The sequence below is a fragment of the Mesoplodon mirus genome, assembly GCF_964341445.2.
Source record: "Mesoplodon mirus genome assembly, chromosome: 4".
NCBI lineage: Eukaryota > Metazoa > Chordata > Mammalia > Artiodactyla > Ziphiidae > Mesoplodon > Mesoplodon mirus.
Window position 1 is genome coordinate 58,867,036 of NC_138979.1, and position 19,003 is coordinate 58,886,038.

Consider the following 19,003-nt stretch of genomic DNA (forward strand, 5'->3'; position numbering starts at 1 on the left):
AACCCATTTTATTAAATGAGAAGTTCGGAATAACAGATGCCTTCACAAGTCTCCATCCCTGCCAGACTCCATCTCTTTAATGAAAACATCATTGTTGAGTATTTATCATTTGTCATATAATTATATTTCAATGTAATATAAGATTCAGACTCAGGTCACTATTTCTCTACTTTGCTTGTGGGAGGAAGGCAGTGGTGATAGGGGACTGGGGAAGGGTACTTCCTAGGAGACTAGAGCACTAGCTAGAATAGGGGGTGGACAGGTCAAAATGTGTGTGTTGCAGGGGAGTGCATGGGAGCGAACATCTGTAAGGGAGTCCCCCCTCTGGACACCAGAGTAATGAGCCTCCTCTTCACCAAGTCATAATCAGGCTCAACAACTGGGCTAAGCTCATTCGACCAGGGCTCATGACCACTCAGCAACAGGCTCTCTGCTCCTTTCCTAAGGGATACACCAGACTAGAGGGCAGGCACCGTGGTAACGAGACATCTGATGAGCATCCTACACAATCTCCATAAAAGGTCCCCAACAGCCCTGAGGTTTTTTATTTCAATGTGGTAAAATTAATATAAAATGAAGCTCTAGACGACCAGCCCCCAAAGCTCAATCAAGGTGCCTGTATTACCTTGAGAGGCTGGTGGTGCAGCAGCGGCCCAGAGAGGGAACTGGGTCTGCAGTTTGCTGTCCTTAAAGTGCAGGCCACAGTTATGGGGACTGGGATTCACCCTCTTGGATTTATCGCCTCCTCCCGTGGCCTGGCCAATTTTCTATCCATTCCTTCCGCTTATTAGCTCAGGCACAAGAGGCTAGAGAGGTAGAAAGAAGGGCTCTGGAACTCAAAGCCACTTTGCTGCTAGTACATTCCCCAGGCAACATGCACAGTGGAAGAGCAGCAGGCCCAAACTAGAGATTCTAGGATTATCTGTGCTTTTCAGTGATCTGTGCTCTGAAGTTCTGATGTCAGCCACCAGGTACACAGCTGCTGCACCTTCCAGACCTCAAAGCTCAAACCGTTGCAGTTCAAAGCTCCTTTCCTCTAGCTCTGAGAAGACATCTAAAACTTAAGGGTAACCATTTAACTACAAGGTATGCAAAAACCTTTTGAAATATCCTGAATATGCAAGATGAAGAATTTCGGTTGGTAACACAGAATAACTTCTGGATAGAAGGGATGCTCAATTTTACACCAGCAACAAGTACGATTTTTCTTCTTATGGATGTTCATGGATTGAGGCTGATTTCCACCAGACATCAACTAGATAAAAGGCACATGTAAAAGGACTTGGAAAGACCCCTAAGGCACCACCCAGAAAAAAGGCTTCTTACACGCTTAATAAAAAATTTAATAATTAAAAAAATTTAAAAACTGAGATCCCAAAGTCCTTCCTCACAATCTATTAAACTAGGGATTACCGAACTTTTTCTGTAAGGGGCAAGATAGTAAACTTTACCTAAAGGCAAAACCTGACAATACTACATAGGCACTTTTATAATGAAAGAAAACAAATTTCCACAATTCTTTTATTGATAAAATTCAAAACATATAATGAGCACAATTTTTTTCCTAATAAACATCCAAGGAAACAAGTATGATTCTTTGCAGGGGGGAAAGGGAGACAACATTTCACTTAACTGGGATTCAGTGTTCCACATCATCAAACTGATTGCAGTGTTTACATGTACAAATCATTCTTAGCTCGTGATACAAAAACAGGCAGTTCACCCAAAATTTGGCAATGCCTGTGCTAAACCAATGTCCAGGAGTGGAGCCAGGAATCTGCATTCTACATGCACCCGGATGATTCTGGTGATGGGCCACATTTGGGACCCAACAGACTATACAATTTTCAAAGTCCTTACTGTCTAACTAAGGACCTCCGGTTTTACAGTGGGAGGAGAACCCAACTCTGCTGCTTACCAGCTGTTTGACCTACTCTCCCAGCCTGGATGATTCACCCTCACAACAAAGGATGTCACCCTGCTTGGCCTATCCTTAAGGAGTTGTTGGAGGATTAAGTGAGATGACCCATGAAGTGTTATTAGTAAACTAGGTCCTGGAAACCGAGGACATGCCAATTCTGTTCAGCTTTCTGTCTGAAAATAAAAGTGGGAAATGCATTACACGCATGATCCCACACACACCACTGCCTGAGGGGCTCCTGCTTATCTTCTCATTCCTCAAAATGTGTCCTCCAACACCTAAAAGGCCAGATTCTAACCAGATGTGATGTGCTAACCCAAACTAGGGAAGTGTATGTATGGCCTCCCCCTTAAAACTGACAAGCCAGAGAGCCTCTGATCCTGACCACCCACCTCAGTATCTTCAACCAGGAGGCTGTCCAGTCTTCTAACTCTCTCATAAGGTGGCAATATTTCAAAGCCAAGGAAGAAAAAGCTCTTCCCCACAGTCTCTTACAAGTAAGGGTATTTCAGAGGAGGGAGTATAGAGGTTGAGTATACAGATTGGCTGTGATAACATCTTTATGCCTTGATTTCCTGTGTTAATGTAAGGATTATAATAGTACCTGCCTCCTAGTGCTGCTGTGGGGACTAAATTAACTGATATGTGTAATCCACTTAAAACTGTACCAGGCATAGCATGGGTGCTATACAAGCATCAGCTATTATTATTGTTGTTCTCTAAACCCTAGAAATGCCCAAAGTTGTGCTGCATCACACCCCCCTATCTCTCTGAGAATAACACTATCACATACTGAGCACCTGAGGGCCAGATCAAGCCAGTTTTGTCACTGATTCATTAAATAGGATTATTCCCATTTTACAGGTGAGGAAACCAAGGATCAAAGAGGTAGGTTAAATTAACTGGCCTGAGATCACAGGGGCAGGTTAACTTATCTTACCTCTGTGACACGAGGAATTTACATTTAGGCCTGTGTGGTTCTACTACCCAGCTCCCCCGTGAAGCCCTCAGGCTCAAAAGTACCATAAGCAGCAGCAATCCAGTACCAAGCCATGTCCATACAGAACTCATGCTCAATTTTCTGCCTCTGGATCCCTGGTAGGCTTGCATAAACTGGAGTTAATATCAGCCTATTTGAACCCAATTAGGCAGTAAGTCAGTCTGGAAAACATGATGTGACGTATTCCAAAGGTCAAAGTTAAACCTGGCTTCCTGGGCAGCCTTGGCCGGGCACTGCCATGAAAGCTGGTCTCCATGCAGACGTCTACCAAAGTTTAACCAGTGAGGTGCTTAACCAGCATGGATATCAGCTTTTAAAAAGTCTCAGAGAGATGCCGGCGACGCGATGCCTTGCCTGGCTCACAGTCAACAGCCAGAGAAAGGCAGTTAGAAAAAAAAAAAAAAGACATCATTTACTTTTTAAAAAGCAACGCCTTATTCCCTAATCTTTTCGGCTTAGGGTTACATTTACTACTGTGGCTGCCTTCCCCCGGGCAAAAATACAAGGGGGAGGGGCAGAGGAAGAGCAAGGGGGCCTCCCCTAGCAGCCAGCAGGGCGCTGCAACACCCACCTGAAACACCGAGCGCGACCTACCTTCCCGGAGAGCCCAGCCCCGGAGGGCGTTTCCCCAACGCATCAACTCGTCCCTCCCGGCTAAGCGGCCGCTGTCCTCGGCTTCAGTCAGGGCCGCTAGAGTCGCGTGCGCCACCCCCAAAAGAAACCTCATGTTTAATTTCTCCCCCCACCCTCCTATCAGTTCCGTAGAAAGAGCAAACACCAGGGCGATCCGTTCGTCTTTAGGGCCACATTGAACTACGTCTAAAACGCCTGCAGGAGGAAGGACGAAATACTGGCGAGAAGAGGGGCGGGGGAGGCAGGGAGCGCGCTGGGGGGTGGGGGGAGCACTCGCCGGGAGGATCGTCGCCCTCCCAGAGCAACGGACGCCGCAACGCTCCAGCAGAGCCTCAGGCCGTTGGCAAGGGGCGGGGACCCCCATCGGGGCCCAGAGCACAACTGGGGGTCCCTGGAGCCCGCTCCCCCTGCTGCCTCCACGTCTGGGGCCGTCGGGGCGATGGCGCAAGTCTGCGCCCCCCCCCCACCCAGGGACAACAGCCACGGTGACAAAATGGCAGCCCGGCGCCCGGCAGTCGTGCCACAGGCGAGCAGGGCCCCGGCGGCCGCCCCTGCCCCCCAGTAACGCCTCGGCGCCCTTCGGGCTCGGCCTCCGGCGGGCCTGGCCGTTACAAAAACAATAATAATAAATAAAACACCTCGAGCTCCAAACCAGCTCGGGTAGCCAAAAGGCCCGCCCGGGGCCAGCCCGGCGCGCCCGCGCCCCGACCCGCGCGCGCGAGGCCCGGCCGCCGGGTCGCCCGGCCGCCGGCCCGCGCCCTGCGCCGCATGGAGCCCGGCGCCCGCATTAGGAGCCCCGCGCTCGGCGCCGGCCGCGCCATGGGGGAGGGGAGGGGCGGGCCGCGCGAGACCCGGGAAACATGGCTGCTTGTCCTATTTCGGCGTCGCGGCGTGGCCACCAGCCCCCGGATCAGAGTTGGGAGAGGCTCCGAAGGTGGGTGTGTGGGGGCCCTGGGGGGAGCACGGCAGGGAGGGGTGCAGGGGGCGCTCTCTGGGAGCTGTTTATCTTAAGAACGTCTAAAAAACCGAGTTTCTCCTCCCTCACCCCTTTTGTCCCTCATTAGCTAGCCTTCTCCCCCTCCTCCGCAAACGGACAGAAAGTGCCCCCTCCACCCCCACCCGCGCCCCACCCCGCCTCAAGGTAGGGGGCAGGCGTGTGGGCCGGGAGACTCGAAGGCGAGGGGGCGTAAGCGTGAGAAATCGCTCCCAGTTCGGCGCGGCGCGCTCCCCTCCCCCAGCACACACTCGGGAAGTTTAAAGAGCCGGTTCGACCCGCTTTCGATCTCGCTCCCAGTTGGCCAGCAGCGGTGATAGGGTTGGCCGGGCGAACCGCGCCTCCACACCCTGCCGCCGCGACCCCGGCCCCCTACTTGGCGCCCTTCCCCCTCCGCACGGGGGGCTTCCGGAAAGTACGCGGGAAGCCCGCGGCTCCGGCCCCCTCCCCCATCACCACACCCAGCCCCCCAGTCCTCTGGCTCGGGGTCCAAGCTGGGATGAAACCGGCCAGAGAAAGGCAAACCGCCGGCAAATTGTTCGCGGAAACTCCAGCGTCCTCCGGCGGGCAACCCTTCCCCTCCCTCCGCCACCCCCTCCCCGCCCTGCGCGCCATAAGGCATTGCACGTCTACAGTCCACAGCTGCGTTATGATGGGGGGGGCACAAAAAGGATCTTGTTTTCAAAAGTCTCACTCAGGTTTGGGGGAGGAAGTAGAGAAAAGAGGAAGCAAGGCCTGCCTGCGCCAGGAATTCGGGTTTTAACGGGCTGGAGGGGCGATAGGTCAGCGCACAGTGCTACCCCAAACTCCCAACTCTGTGGAACCCTGGCCACAGGGTCTGGGGTGAGGGGTCCTCCCGCCCGCGCTCCGCTGGTCCCCGGAGGGGCCACGAGAGGAGTCACCCAGCGTCTCCGCCCCAGACCCGGGGTCTCCTCCGCTGAGCCTCCAACTCACATAAAACAGTGTTTGAAAGCGAGAGGGAGACAAATAAAAACGGGCGTTCGAGTAACCCACCCTCACCTTTCCCCTCCTCAGGGGTAGGCTTTTGCCCGAGCCTCCCAGTTCCCATCGGTGTAAGTTTCCTCCGGCCGTACTGCCGCTACTGCCCAATCAATAAGGGCGACGGGAAGGCAAACTCCCATCCCGGAGCTGCGTGTCTGCTAAGCCCGCATAAATCTGGACCCAGCCAATACCCACCACAGGCACCAGCTCTGGGCAGCTCGCGTCCTGACAAAGTTTCCCGGGCCCATTTATTAACTGGGCGCCGAATGGCTGCCAAGGAGCCCACCCTAGAGAAAGACGGTCCGGGGGTCGGGGCCGGGGGGCGCCAGGGCTCAAAGGCTAGCATCTTAGGGAGGCCGGAAGGAGCAGGGGCGAGGGGGGACCGGGACGTAGCCTTTGGGTAACTTGCAGTAGCGATCGCGCGAGGTGGGGAGGCGCGGGGATTATCTGTGCCTTTGCACGTTCGAAAATCCCTCCCCCCGTCTTCCAATTTATCCTCCCTTCGGAAGGAAAGGAAGAAACATCAGCATCTGGCCCGAAGGTGGGGTGGAAAGAGTGAGGGAGAAAGAGGAGGAGAGGAAGGGAGGCAGAGAAAGGGAGGGAGGGAGAGAAAGGGCGCGTTCACGAACACTACAAAGTTACAAATATGGCTCCCCCGTCTCTCGCCTCATCACTGCAAAGAAATGAAGACGCACTTTAAACTCGAGCCATTCCCAACTCCTCTGCAGCCCCCTCCCCACGCGCTCTCCCCAGGGGCCTCGGCCCACATTTATCAGAAACTAAACCGGACTCGCGAAGCCCAAAACTTATTGTGTGTGTGCGAGCGAGCGAGCGAGCGAGCGAGAGAGAAAGGGAGGGGGAAGGCGCGGGAGGGGGGCGGAAGGGGGGATTCATTTATAAAATATAAAACCCCCTTTTTTTGTTGTTAAATCCAGGAGGCAGCCCCTCTCCTCCTCCTCTCTTGTTAATCTTTCCCTCAGACGGAGTCACGGGAGCAGCGAGCTCAGAGGGTTATTTTGCCTCATTCTCTCCGACCCAAACGCGTGCGCCCGCTGGCCCCCGATGGGTGCACACTCTCGCACCCACACTCGCACACGCGGGAGCACACGCACAGGTAGTCACACACCAAGGGCAGCGGCGGCGGCAGCCGGAACATGCTCGGATGGCACTGCAACCCCCCAACCTTGCAATTCATTTGCAGTCCGACCCCCAAACCCACATCTCCCGGGCGCCCCCTCAAAAAAAAGTGCCTCCCCCCAACGCACACACACACACACACACACACAAAGTAGGAGAATGGACCGACAGAGATATTTTTGGCAAATGCTCACATCAGAGGGCGTCCTGTTCCGCAGCTCTAAATGAATCCGTTTGTCCATGTCCATCTCTCGCGCTCTCTCTCTGCAGAGGCTCCCGCGCCGGCGGAATTCAATCAATAAACCCCGAACCCACGGCCGCGCGTTTTAGGACTTTGAAGGCTCAACCAGCTCCGCTCGGTTCTCGAGCCCCCAGCACCCGCGGCGCACACTAACCTGATCACCGTGGAGGCGGGACTGGCAGCCGGGAAGAGTGGCAACAGGCATAGCCAATCGCCGCCGAGGGTCTCCGGGCAACAGCGAATGGTGGCGGAGGCGGGGGGGAAGGGACCAATGGGCGGGCTGCGCAGCCGGCCAGGGAGGCTCAGCCATTTGGTTGTGGTGCCGGAGACGGACCCCTTTAGATTTCGGGGCGGCTGAGGAGCGCGGCGGCAGCTCGGCGGCTGAGCAAGGGGGGTGGGCGGAATGTAGGGGGAAGGGAAGGTGACTGTGCCTGGAGGGCCGAGCCGCCCGGCCTCGCCAGCCCGCCGCCGCCTCAGCGTTTGGCCGGGGGCGGGGCTGCAGGTGCGTTATACGAAAGGGAGGGGCGCGGCCGGAGGGGCAGGGGGTCGGGGTCCTCGCCGGGCCATGGGCTTCGTGGGGTTGCCCCGGGCCTGACCGCGCCGCACGACCGGGTTGTGGAAAGAGGCAGACGGCGAGAGGTCTGGGGGCCGCGGACTGCCCGGCGGGCGGGCGGATGAAAGGCCTGGAAAGAGGGGAGGGGTCAAGGGAGCGGTGGGGGGAGGGGCTGGTCATTTTCTGGGTCCAGCGGGCAGAGCTAGTGGAGCGTGGCTGCTGCTCCCCATCTCCTCTTTGGGTTCCCACCCCCGGGCTGCGGCTCACAGCCCGCGCGCCCCTTCGCCTCCCGCCTCGTCGTAGTCCAGCCGTGGCCATCGCAGCCCCTTGAATACATAAGTAAATAAATAGCAAGATGTGTCCACTTCTGGATGACTTGCCTTGCGGTCTCGACCCTCTCCATGGTGAGGCATTTCAGTTTGCATGTCAGCTGGATAGGAGTGATCACCAAGAGGCACCCGGGGTTTTGTTTAATCAATAAATGAGTGAAGACCATGGACTAAGAATTGATGCTGAATATATTGAATATTTTAAAAAATGGAAAGGGAGGGTGCTAGTAACTCCTGGTTTTCTGGACCGAACATAATTTATGGGCTTTATAGACCTAGTGAAAGAAAACGGCGCACAGTTTATTTTAGTTGTCCACCTGAGTCATTTGGTTCAATCTGGGCTGCCAAAGAGGCTCTATTTGGAGCACTTTCTGCAAGTTTTACGGTTTGCTTGCTTTCGGTTTTTTGAATCACATGAGTTGTAAGAGACCTTAAAGCCTTAATTCCCACTTGGTTAACAACGTCTTATGTCCAGTTCTAGGACAGTGTTGTGTACTACGTTGGCTGCCTATGTCTGTTAACAAATCATGGGGATTGTTGTCAACAGGACAGATACACCTCCACACAACTGTTTTTCGATTCTTTTATTTCTACACGTCTACACTCTTCTTCATGCACTCCAAGGTAGTTCTTTTGCATACATTGTGTTTATTTTTCAGGGACATGGGTTCAAGGGAGAGATAAACCAATATGTATGTGGTAAGTTTGAAATATTGTTACATAACACCAATACAGTTTCATTCTTGAGCATACAAAGTTTAGGAGGAAATAAAAAGTGACAGAATGTAAATAAAAGGCACATACAGAATGCTTACACTGGGGAAGAAACTGTAGTAACTTTAATATTGTAACCCGATGGATTGCAAATGTGAAATCCTGCAACTAAGCATTTTACTCAGTAAATTCTTCTTTCAGACAAAATATTAAGTGGAATTGGAAAAGTGATCATGTATACTCTTTGAGTAGCTGTGAAGTGAAAAATAAAAATAGAAAGCTATTGTTTTATTTCATCTGTGTATAAATAGTATGGGGTAATTTATTTGACTTGTTGCCTTAGCTGACATCAGTCTTCCTCAGTTTTGTTAATCTTACTGAGGTCAATTTGTGTAGCTGGAATTTATTCTTTTTAAAATTGGCTTCGTTATAAAACATACAGGGACCCCAAATTTCCTCTCTACCAGAGTCAGCTGTTATTTCTGGATATGGTATTTAAGGTTGTTTCAAAACAGAGCTCTTCATCAAACATTTAGCCAATATGATGGCTAGAATCTATATAGCACAGGAGTCCTGAAGTTTATGTTCTCTCTGGTGGTAAATGCTCATCTTCAATTTAAAATTTTAACCACAACTAAGTCCACGCCGCTAGCAATGTGATATGGCACGGTACCTTTCCAGAGAAGTAATCCTTTAAAAGCCAACCAATCAAATGCAGAGATAGCCCCCATCCAGCTCTGCTAAAGGGAAGCAAATAGCTCATTTTATCGTACAAAGACTGGAGAGGATGACTTGGAAGCCCAAACCCCCCCCCCCGTTAGAAAATGTACAGGAACAAATTAGAATGGAAAAAGTCATGACTTGATTACTACTCAAAATATTAAACTTAACGGTTGTTTTTAGATAACAGCTTTTGTACGTTTTAGAAAATTGAAAGAAGGCTTCACTGGATGTCAATCATTACAGAAGCTGAAATATCCAAAAAGTGTATTTAGCCAATTGAATACTTAACTTCCCATCTTTCCAACATACTTTGAAAGAAGAGATTTTTCTCTCACTCTCACAAATAGATTTCTTTGTAGTTTATTTCTCAGAAAATTTTAGTGATTTTGATTTTTGTTATTATCAAAAGGAAATAGGAATATAGCTCAGCCAAAGCTGAGCCATTTGCCCCAGGCTACTTAACCAAACATCCAAACAAACAACAAACACTGCCCTTACAGTCCCTATTTTACAGAGTTGTTTCTTAAATTGCACTTAATTGCATATTATAGGAAATAAATGCCCTTGAATGTCTCTGAATATCAGACATATAGTAAGAAAAGAAGCCCCATATCAAGGAATATGGGCTGAATTTTGAGGTGGAGTGGGAAGAGGATGAGTTCCTAACTCCTGAGAGAGTCTACAATGGGAGTTAGGTTATGAAAGATGTAGAGTCTGTAACTTGCAGAACTGGATTTGGTTCACACTGAGAAGAATAAATGAGATACAGTTCAAAGGTTTGAGCCCCTAGGGAGAAAGATGGCCTTCAAGTAAGGAGAGATATCTTCCTGCCTTACAGAATATTTTCCTTCAAGCATTCCAAACAAATGAGCAGCCCATCTTATTCTTTAAAGGTATGAGCAATGGGTGTCCTTAGCTTCTTGACACATTTTGGAAAACACTGTTTTATAAATAACCCGCATTGATGTTGCTGCCATTTTAACTTATTTGCCCTTGTTTGGTCTCTAAAGATGGAGACCCTCTGGTTAGCATCCTTTTATGAGTCAAGTTAATGTATTCACAAGTTCAGCTTTTTGTTCTTCAGCTTGAATCACATACACTGGAACCTGGCCATGGTACTTTTTCACCTACATCATGGTTCTGCTGCCTGGACCCCAAAAGACAATGATATGGAAAGACTCCAGCTTAATTATGTTCTCTTTTGTCTTTCTATATAAATAGCTTTTAGAAATGTAGATTATTCTTTTTTTTCCTCTTGTTTTTTAAAAATGTAGATTGTTCTTTTGAAATTCGTAGTAACGAATGTGAAGACTACTGCATTTTGATTTGAATAGCAAAGGCATGTTGAGGTCCAGGATTTAAAAAGTTAACCATTCTTAATTCTTTTGCTTAATAAAGCATTGGATGATTTTATCTTTCAAATTATTGAATAGTTACCTTATCAATGCATTGATCATGGAGAAAAAGCAATGTCATTATGAAATATATAATGAAAATAGTCATTATATGTGATTTTTTAAATTAATAGTAAAAATCATAAAAGCAGCTTAAAGATAGCTTATAGATAGAAAAATACCTATCATCTACACACTTGTTAGAAACTCACTAGAAATTTTGTGAGTCTGTCTCTTAAATATATTTATTAAGGGTAATTTGGGGGTAGCAATAAGAGGAAAGTTTGTATACCACTCACCAGGAAGAAAACCATAGCTATAATCTCTTATTTTTAGTAGTAATTATGGCTATAAAGGAAAAAAAATAGATGCCTTAAAGACAAATAGTGGGATGAGGAGCCATAGAATAAGACTGACTGAGGACAACCTAGGTTGAAAAAATAGAAATGCAATTAATTTAGAATCTACTAATTCATTTTAATCTATCTGGGGTTGAAGTTTACCTCTATGAAGAAAAGAGTACTAAAGTCTATTAAGATGGAAGAGGTAGAGAACAGATTTTCTAAGAGCTTTTAATATATTTACTATCTGCAACTAGTGTTTATAAAGTTTAAGCATGCCTGGTAAAACTGTCCTCTCAGATTACCTACTTTGTCATGGCAGTTATTATTTGTACATATAATTAGTTATATGTAATTCTTCTTAGAGATGAATACTACAATTCTTAGAGATGAATTTAATGCATTCTGAGAAATTAGTAATTTAAAAATTATTTCTAGTGGAAATATTAGGTCCTCAGGAGAGTATACCTATAACCTGAACTTCCTCTGAAAATTCTGAATTCTAGCAACTTGAATATAAAAATTACACCCAATGCACTTGACCAAGTGAGTCATATGAGGACTCTTACCCAGCAAAGGAACACTGTCCTCTGAAATCATTTAGTATGCCTTATTGTATAAGAGAATTATATCACTTCTACGTATGTTTATTCAAAGGCAACTTGAGTAAGGGTGACAAATACTTTTCACTAGGCTGGACCAACTCATGTCTATATTCACGTTCATGAGCAGAAGCAAAGCTATAGATGAGGCAGAATAGCAGGTAAATAGCGAGCACGTTGATCACAATGTGGTAGCACTTTTTATAATAGCTAAAGAAAGAAACAAAGAATATATATATATATATACCCAGGAAAAAAGTCTAGGAGAGTATGCACCAGAAAATGTTAAAATTTTGTTTTACAAAGTTTCTCTGTGGGTGATGAGGTTACACTGTTTTTTGTTTTTGTCTATATTTTCTAAGTTTTTCAGCTGATAAATAATTTTTGCAATAAGAAAAAGTTATTTTAATGGAAAATACAGGTATAACAGATTTGGGGAATGTTTGTGCTAGTAGGATTTCTTAGTTGCAGACAATGGAAACTTTCCCTGACTGATACAAGCAGTAGGCAATTTCTTATAAGGCTGTCACAAACCAAAGAACAAGGTACAGGAGAAGAACAGGAAGTGGGAAGCTGGGCAGCCTGGAGCAGCCAAGATGGTACTCCAGGTATAGTCTACAGAAGACCCCCATACCTTGGAAGTCAGCTCTAGGCTGTGGACTCTGCACCCCTCCATTGCCGCGAATGATCTTTCAGGAGCCTTCATTTTTGTGTCACTCTCTCAAGCTTCAGAGCCCTTCCTTGGCAGGAATATTTGCAGATGCTCCAGCTGTCAGGGGAAAAGATTATCTGACCCCTTTTGCTCCTACAGTGGGGTGTGTGACCCTGCCTCCCATCTATTTTAGGATTCTGCCCAAAGAGTATTCTGATGCTAGGTGACCAAAAGCAAAATCCACTAAAGTGTTCTGATTAAACCATACTCTGAAGGTTTCCTAATGATCCAAATGAGCCTTGTCTGAGCTCCTCCCCTGCTCACTGCTGTTTACAAGGAAGAGACTTGCTATAGTCTGAATGTTTGTGTACCTCCCCCTACAGTTCATGTGTTGAAATCCTAATCCCCAAAGTGTTGGGTTTAGGAGGTGGGGCCTTCTCCTTCAGGAGGTGACTAAATCTTTATCCCTCATGATTGAGATTTGTGCCCTTATTAAAGAGGCCCCACAGAGCTCCCTAGCCTTTCTGCCATGTGAGGACACAGTGAGAAATCTACAACCTGGAAGACAGCCTTCACCCAACCGTGCTGGCACCTGACCTCGGACTCCCAGCCTCCAGAACTGTGAGAAATAAATGTTTCTTTTAATTTGTAAACCACCCAACCTGTGGTATTTTGTTGTAGGAACCCAAACATACTAAGACAAGACTGCATCACCTATCTAGGATCAACCTAAAACAGAGCTAATATCTGAACTCTTTGATTTCCTTTCAAATGCTTCCCTCTCCAGACCCTAGGCCAGAAGAAACAATGTACTACTGTTGATGTCAATGAAATACTTAACAAATCCGAGCTGGTAGTAACTTTAAGACTTTGAGAAGAAGGATGCCCAGTAGAGATAATTGATTTTACATTACAAGGAATTTAGTCCTAAGGGTTATGCTAAAGATGAGAATGACCTACAAGTCATTTGTCATGAATAAATGCAAAGATCTCTGGATATCTTGTGGTATAAGATCTTGAGTAGTGATATATTACGACTGATGGGTTTCTATCTGCTGCTGTGAGCGTATTTTCAGGCTCAGGTGCAGAACTAAGCTGAGGGGTATGAGATATGTAGTAAAAATTTATTGGAAGTAGGCAAGTGGTCATAGACTAAGGGTTCAGAATAGGATGCAGGCACTTTAAGGACAATTTTGAAGAAAAAATGCTGATGGTGAAAGAAATGCAAAAACCACAAACACATCAAAGAGGTTCATATTCCTGGGAACAAAAAGGAAGGTCGGAAAGGATCTGCTTATAGAAAACATTAATCTTGGGATGCTGTCCTTTTGCCTCTTGCCCCCCATCATTTCAGGTCACTTAGCTTAGACTGCTTTTCAGCTGGAAAAAGCAAATGATACCCTTGCAAGGACTCTGCACAACATTATAGGAATTCAGCTGTTTCATTTTTACAACTATTAAAGCATGGTTTAACTGTTACATGAATAGAAGTTCCTTATAAATGGCAGTAACTTCTCTTCAGAGGTGCAGTGCTCAAGATTCTGTTCATTGACATACAAAATGCTCTTCGTGATCAAGTGTTTTACTTATTAAAATTTAACTCTTTCTCAGACGATTTAATACAAACCGTGGCAGACAGCTGATTATTCGACAAAATCCGTTTCCTCTTCTTCCCAGACACAGAGCTTGACTATGCTTTCCAGCTGCCCTTGTCATTAAATTGGGCCATATGACTGAGTTCTAGCCAGGGGAGTGTGAGTAGAAGTAATGTTTGCCACTTGGAGGGCTGAAATCTTGAATGCATGCTGACTGAGATGGAAGTGACAGAGTGACCTTAGATGCCATGTGTTGTTCATGAAGGTGGAACCCCCATCTGCCTGGGCCTCTATGGAGAGCTGTTCTACCAACGTATTCACTTGCTCATCACGAGACAGAGTGTGACCAAGATAGAAACTTTTAGATACTGTACCCTTACATGTTTGTTTATTTGTTACTGCAGCCTAGGCTAACCAATACACTAATAAAACTTTTTTCAGTCTTAGTTTTTGATTCATTTATGATTTTGTAGATCAGTTGTAAATTTTAAATATTTATCATTGTATTTGCAATATATCTTTGAATTAGAGGTTCTAAAGCACCATTAAACAGAAATAAAAGAGTTATACTGTTGACTCTTGAACAACGTGGGTTTGAACTCTGCGGGTCCACTAGTATGTGGATTCAAAGAAATAAATACAGTAGAATACAATACCACGTTGGTTGAATCAATGGATGCAGACTGAAAGTTACAGAGGGCTGACTATGGGCCTTGAGCATCCACAGATTTTGGTATCCACAGTGGGTCTTGGAACCAATCCCCCACTGATACCGAGGGATGACTGTATTAAGTAACAAGTACTTAATGAAAAGATCATTGTAAGGGAGTCTATATAAATGACATGCAAATATATCCTTTCCTCCCAAATTTAGTGCTTGTCATAGTAGGTATAAAATAAGTATCTTTTCTCAACAATAAATGAACCTCCCTCCCAAACTCCAGACTGATTTCAGTTGCCCAAGGGACATTTTTCAACAGTTTCCTACAGGAACATCCGCAGAACATTTCCACAACGAAAATGATCTTCCCTGTCAACCTCTGCCTACTCTACCTCTACCAAAATACCATCATGCTCCCCACTCTCCTGTTTTTATCAAGGGCACCCTTCGAATTGTCCTCTGTTGACTCACATAGCCAAATGCTTGCTTCATCTTCTAAGTTTTATTTCCCAAATATCTTTCCTCCTTCAGCACACTTTCTCCACTCTATCCAAGAGTACTCAACCAGCTCTAATTGACCCTATGTAACAGTAGCTCCCAGGCTTCTAGTTTTCTGGCCAATAACATTGCAAAAAAAAAAAAAAAAGTGTTTTAGGGACCAATATATGATTGCAAACTTTTAATTTGGCCAAATAAGAACATTATTTAAAAAAATGTTTTTATGGCTGAATAACATTCATATAAAAATATATATCACATTTATATATATCCTATATATATCACGTTTTATTTATCCATTCATCCATTGACAATTAGTTTGTTTCTATGTCTTGTCTATTGTAAATAATGCTGCAATAAACATGGGCATTTATCATATATTTTCTATAGACTATTTTTAAAATAGTAAGGTAGAGAGGGCTCATTTCAGAATATAGGAAAGCCTTTTACCTTAAATAAATTAAATTTTATGCAAATCATGACATTCTCCAAGATTTTCTACTCAGGTAGTTAGAAACTCTTCGGTGGACCAGCATTGGTCCTGAGGTCCTGATATCCTCTCATAACTAGATGAATATTTCTGAGCTCCAGTCACGGTGCTCCTTTGATCAACAGTAGCCTCTTTGGTTCCAGGTGGCCTACCCCTCAACAAACTGGCATTTAATCTCCCAAATAGAAGACCCCACACTACCTTTCCATTATTATCTCTAATTTCCAGACAAATCAGGCCATCTGCTATTCCCTTCTTTTCTATCTTTGATGTGATTCTCCCAGCTTATATACCCTTTCCTTTTTATCCTCATCAGTCAAAATTCTACCCAAAATTTAAGATCAATTTTGATGGCACTGCATCATGAAACCTTTTATGATCCACCTAAACAAATAAGATCTTTCCTCTCCTTGAACTTTCATAACGCTGTAAAGGGTATCAAGGGACCACTTACTTCCATGTACTATGTTTATTTACCCCTCCCACAATAAATTCTCGAAGGTAAGAATAATGTTTGACACATTTTTGTTACCCCCGCATTATATATATATATATATATATAAAATGTATACACATGTGTGTGTGTGTGTATATATATATATATATATATATATATATATATATATATATATACACTAAATAAATGCTATGAGCATAGTGGGCACTCTACTTTTAAAAGTTCCTTTGTCCAGCAATCCCACTCCTGGGCATATATCCACAGAAAACCATAATTTGGAAAGATACATATGCACTCCAATGTTCATTGAGGCACTATTTACAATAGCCAAGACATGGAAGCAGCCTAAATGTCCACCAACAGATGAATGGATAAAGAAGATGTGGTACATATATACAATGGAATACTACTCAGCCATAAAAAAGAATGAAATAATGCCATTTGCAGCAACATGGATGGACCTAGAGATTATCATACTAAGTGAAGTAAGACAGAGAAAGACAAATATCATATGATATCACTTATATGTGGAATCTTAAAAAAATGATACAAGTGAAGTTATTTACAAAACAGAAACAGACTCACAGACACAGAAAACATGCTTATAGTTACCAGTGGGGAAATGGGGGGGAAAATAGTTCCTTTGAAACATTTAAATAACTTTGATCTTCAATGTCACATAAATAGCAATAGGGTATTGGGGAAACAGGGATTGCTAAGTAACTTCTTTATTCTTTCCAACATGAGGGAAACAAAAATAAGTTCATGTTTCTATGACCATAACACAGAAGCTTGTCTACTATAAAAATTTTATTTTAGACTCCTACTCAGGAATTGTCTTTTATTTTAGGCTCCTACCAGGGATTGAATCGTCTTAAAAGACAACTTGTCGGAGAGATGGGAATTACAGAGCTCCTTAACTCTAATTTTGTGTCTATGCCAGTTTTAGTGAAGGTACACAATATTTATTCCTTTGGGTTTTATATTCATCAAAAGGCAAGACAACAAAGCTCAAAGATCTGAAACCATAAAATTTCTAGAAGAAAACATAGGGGGTAAACTCCTTGACATTGGTCTTGGCAGTGATTTTTGAATATGATATAAAAAGTGAAGGCAACAAAATTAAAAGTAAACAGTTGAGACTACATCAAATTAAAAAGCTGCACAGCAAAGGAAACTATCAACAAAAGGAAAAAGCAACCTATAGAATGGGAGAAAATTGCAAATCGTGTATCTGATAAGAGGTTAATATTCAAAATATATAAACAACTCCACAACAACAACAACAACAACAAAAAGAACCCAATTAAAAAATGGATAGAGGAACTGAACAGACATTTTTCCCAAAGAAGACATACAAATGGCCAACAGGTGCCTGAAAAGGTGCTCAACATCACTAATCATCAGGGAAATGCAAATCAAAACCTCAATGACCTATCACTTCACACCTGTTAGAATGTCTTTTATCAGAAATACAAGAGATAACAGGTGTTGTCAAGGATTTGGAGAAGAGGGATCCCTTGTGCACTGCTGGTGGGGATGTACATTGGTGTACCCACTATGGAAAACAGTATGGAGTTTCCTTAAAAGATTAAAAATAGAACTATCATATGATCCAGCAATTCCACTTCTGGGTATACAGCTGAAGGAAAAAAAATCACTATCTGGAGAAGATATCTGCACCTTCATGTTCACTGCAGCATTATTTACAATAGCCAAGATATGGAAACAACCTAAGTATGCATTGATGGACGAATGAATAAAGAAAATGTGAGATATAAAAAAAGAAGGAAATTCTGCCATTTGCAACAACATGGATCGACCTTGAGGACATTATCCTAAATGAGAAGTCAGAGAAATACAAATACTTTATGATCTCACTTATATGTGGAATCTTAAAAAACTGAACTCATAGGTACAGAGAACAGATTGATGTTGCCATAGGTGGGGGATGGGGGAGGGGAAAATGGGTAAAGGTAGTTAAAAGGTACAAACTTCCAGTTATAAGATAAATAAGTTCTGGGGATGTAATGTACAGCATGGTGACTAAAGTTGATAATACTCTATTGTACATTTGAAAGTTGCTAAGCGAGTAGGTCTTAAAAGTTCTCATAACAGGAAAAAAAAACTATTTGTGGTGATGGATGTTAGCTAACCTTATTGTGGTAATCATTTTGCAATATATACATATATCAAAGCATCATGTTCTATACCTAAAACTAAGGAAATCTGAGCACTTATACTACTGTGTCTCATCTTTGAGCTAAGAAATCTAACTTTTTGTCTGTAATGCTCTATAAATATGAAAATCAATATGCAAATGCTTTAGTTTCACTCCAATTATATGAATAGAAAATTTAGCAAAGATTAGAATGAGTATATTTTATTAAGCTCTTAATTGTTTTAAGGGAGGCATGAAAATAAAGGACAGAACTCTGTAAAAACATAGGACTTTCGATTTGGAATTTAAATTTGAGTGGGAGCATTTGGTAAGAGGATCTTTATGCTTAGCCTTTCTCTACAGCTAGAGATAAGAAAAACATAATGGGTCCTTAAATTCATTCCTTTTAAAAAAATGAATCTCTTAATTTCCAGCTCTGGTTGTGATTGAGTACCTGACATTGGACTCACCTTCCTGCTGTAAACAATAAGAAAAGCTAGATAAATTGTGTAAAACAATGATCGAAGGCACTGGACAGCAACCAAGGCAGAAAAGGGAAGCACATGAGGTCAGCTTCATGTTCATCCCAGTATAGGGATATACAGCCCAAGCAGAGAATAGGAGTGTCTCTGGGCAGAGGAAACAGAGATCAAAGTTCAGACCTGCTAACCCAGCTGGGTTTGAAGAGGAAGGTGCCTTAGAGAAGGGAGCTGCAGAGAAGAAGGCCTCCAAAACTGCATAAAAATTTCCCTCAAGTGCTTGTCCCATTGTTGAGATGTGAATGAGCAGGGCAAGACTCCAGGAGACCTAGCAGAGGACAATTTCTGGGAGGTTGAGTGCTGAACAGAGATTTCAGAGGTTTCACAATATGGGGAGACATGAGAGGTTAGGTCCAGCGTAATGTA

At 44.5% G+C, this 19,003-nt stretch overlaps 1 protein-coding gene and 1 long non-coding RNA gene across 2 annotated transcripts in view; one reads left to right on the top strand and one right to left on the bottom strand.

Moving 5' to 3' along the window:
* ANP32A (acidic nuclear phosphoprotein 32 family member A) overlaps positions 1-7,064 on the bottom strand; it is a 38,188-nt gene extending 31,124 nt beyond the window's left edge. Inside the window, exon 1 of the mRNA XM_082617876.1 lies at positions 6,882-7,064. Coding sequence (XP_082474002.1) covers positions 6,882-6,935 — 54 coding nt within the window. The 5' untranslated portion in view covers positions 6,936-7,064. The remainder of the gene's footprint in view (positions 1-6,881) is intronic.
* LOC309802370 overlaps positions 4,395-19,003 on the top strand; it is a 105,124-nt gene continuing 90,515 nt past the window's right edge. Inside the window, exon 1 of the long non-coding RNA XR_014293781.1 lies at positions 4,395-4,488. This is a non-coding gene — a long non-coding RNA (uncharacterized lncRNA). The remainder of the gene's footprint in view (positions 4,489-19,003) is intronic.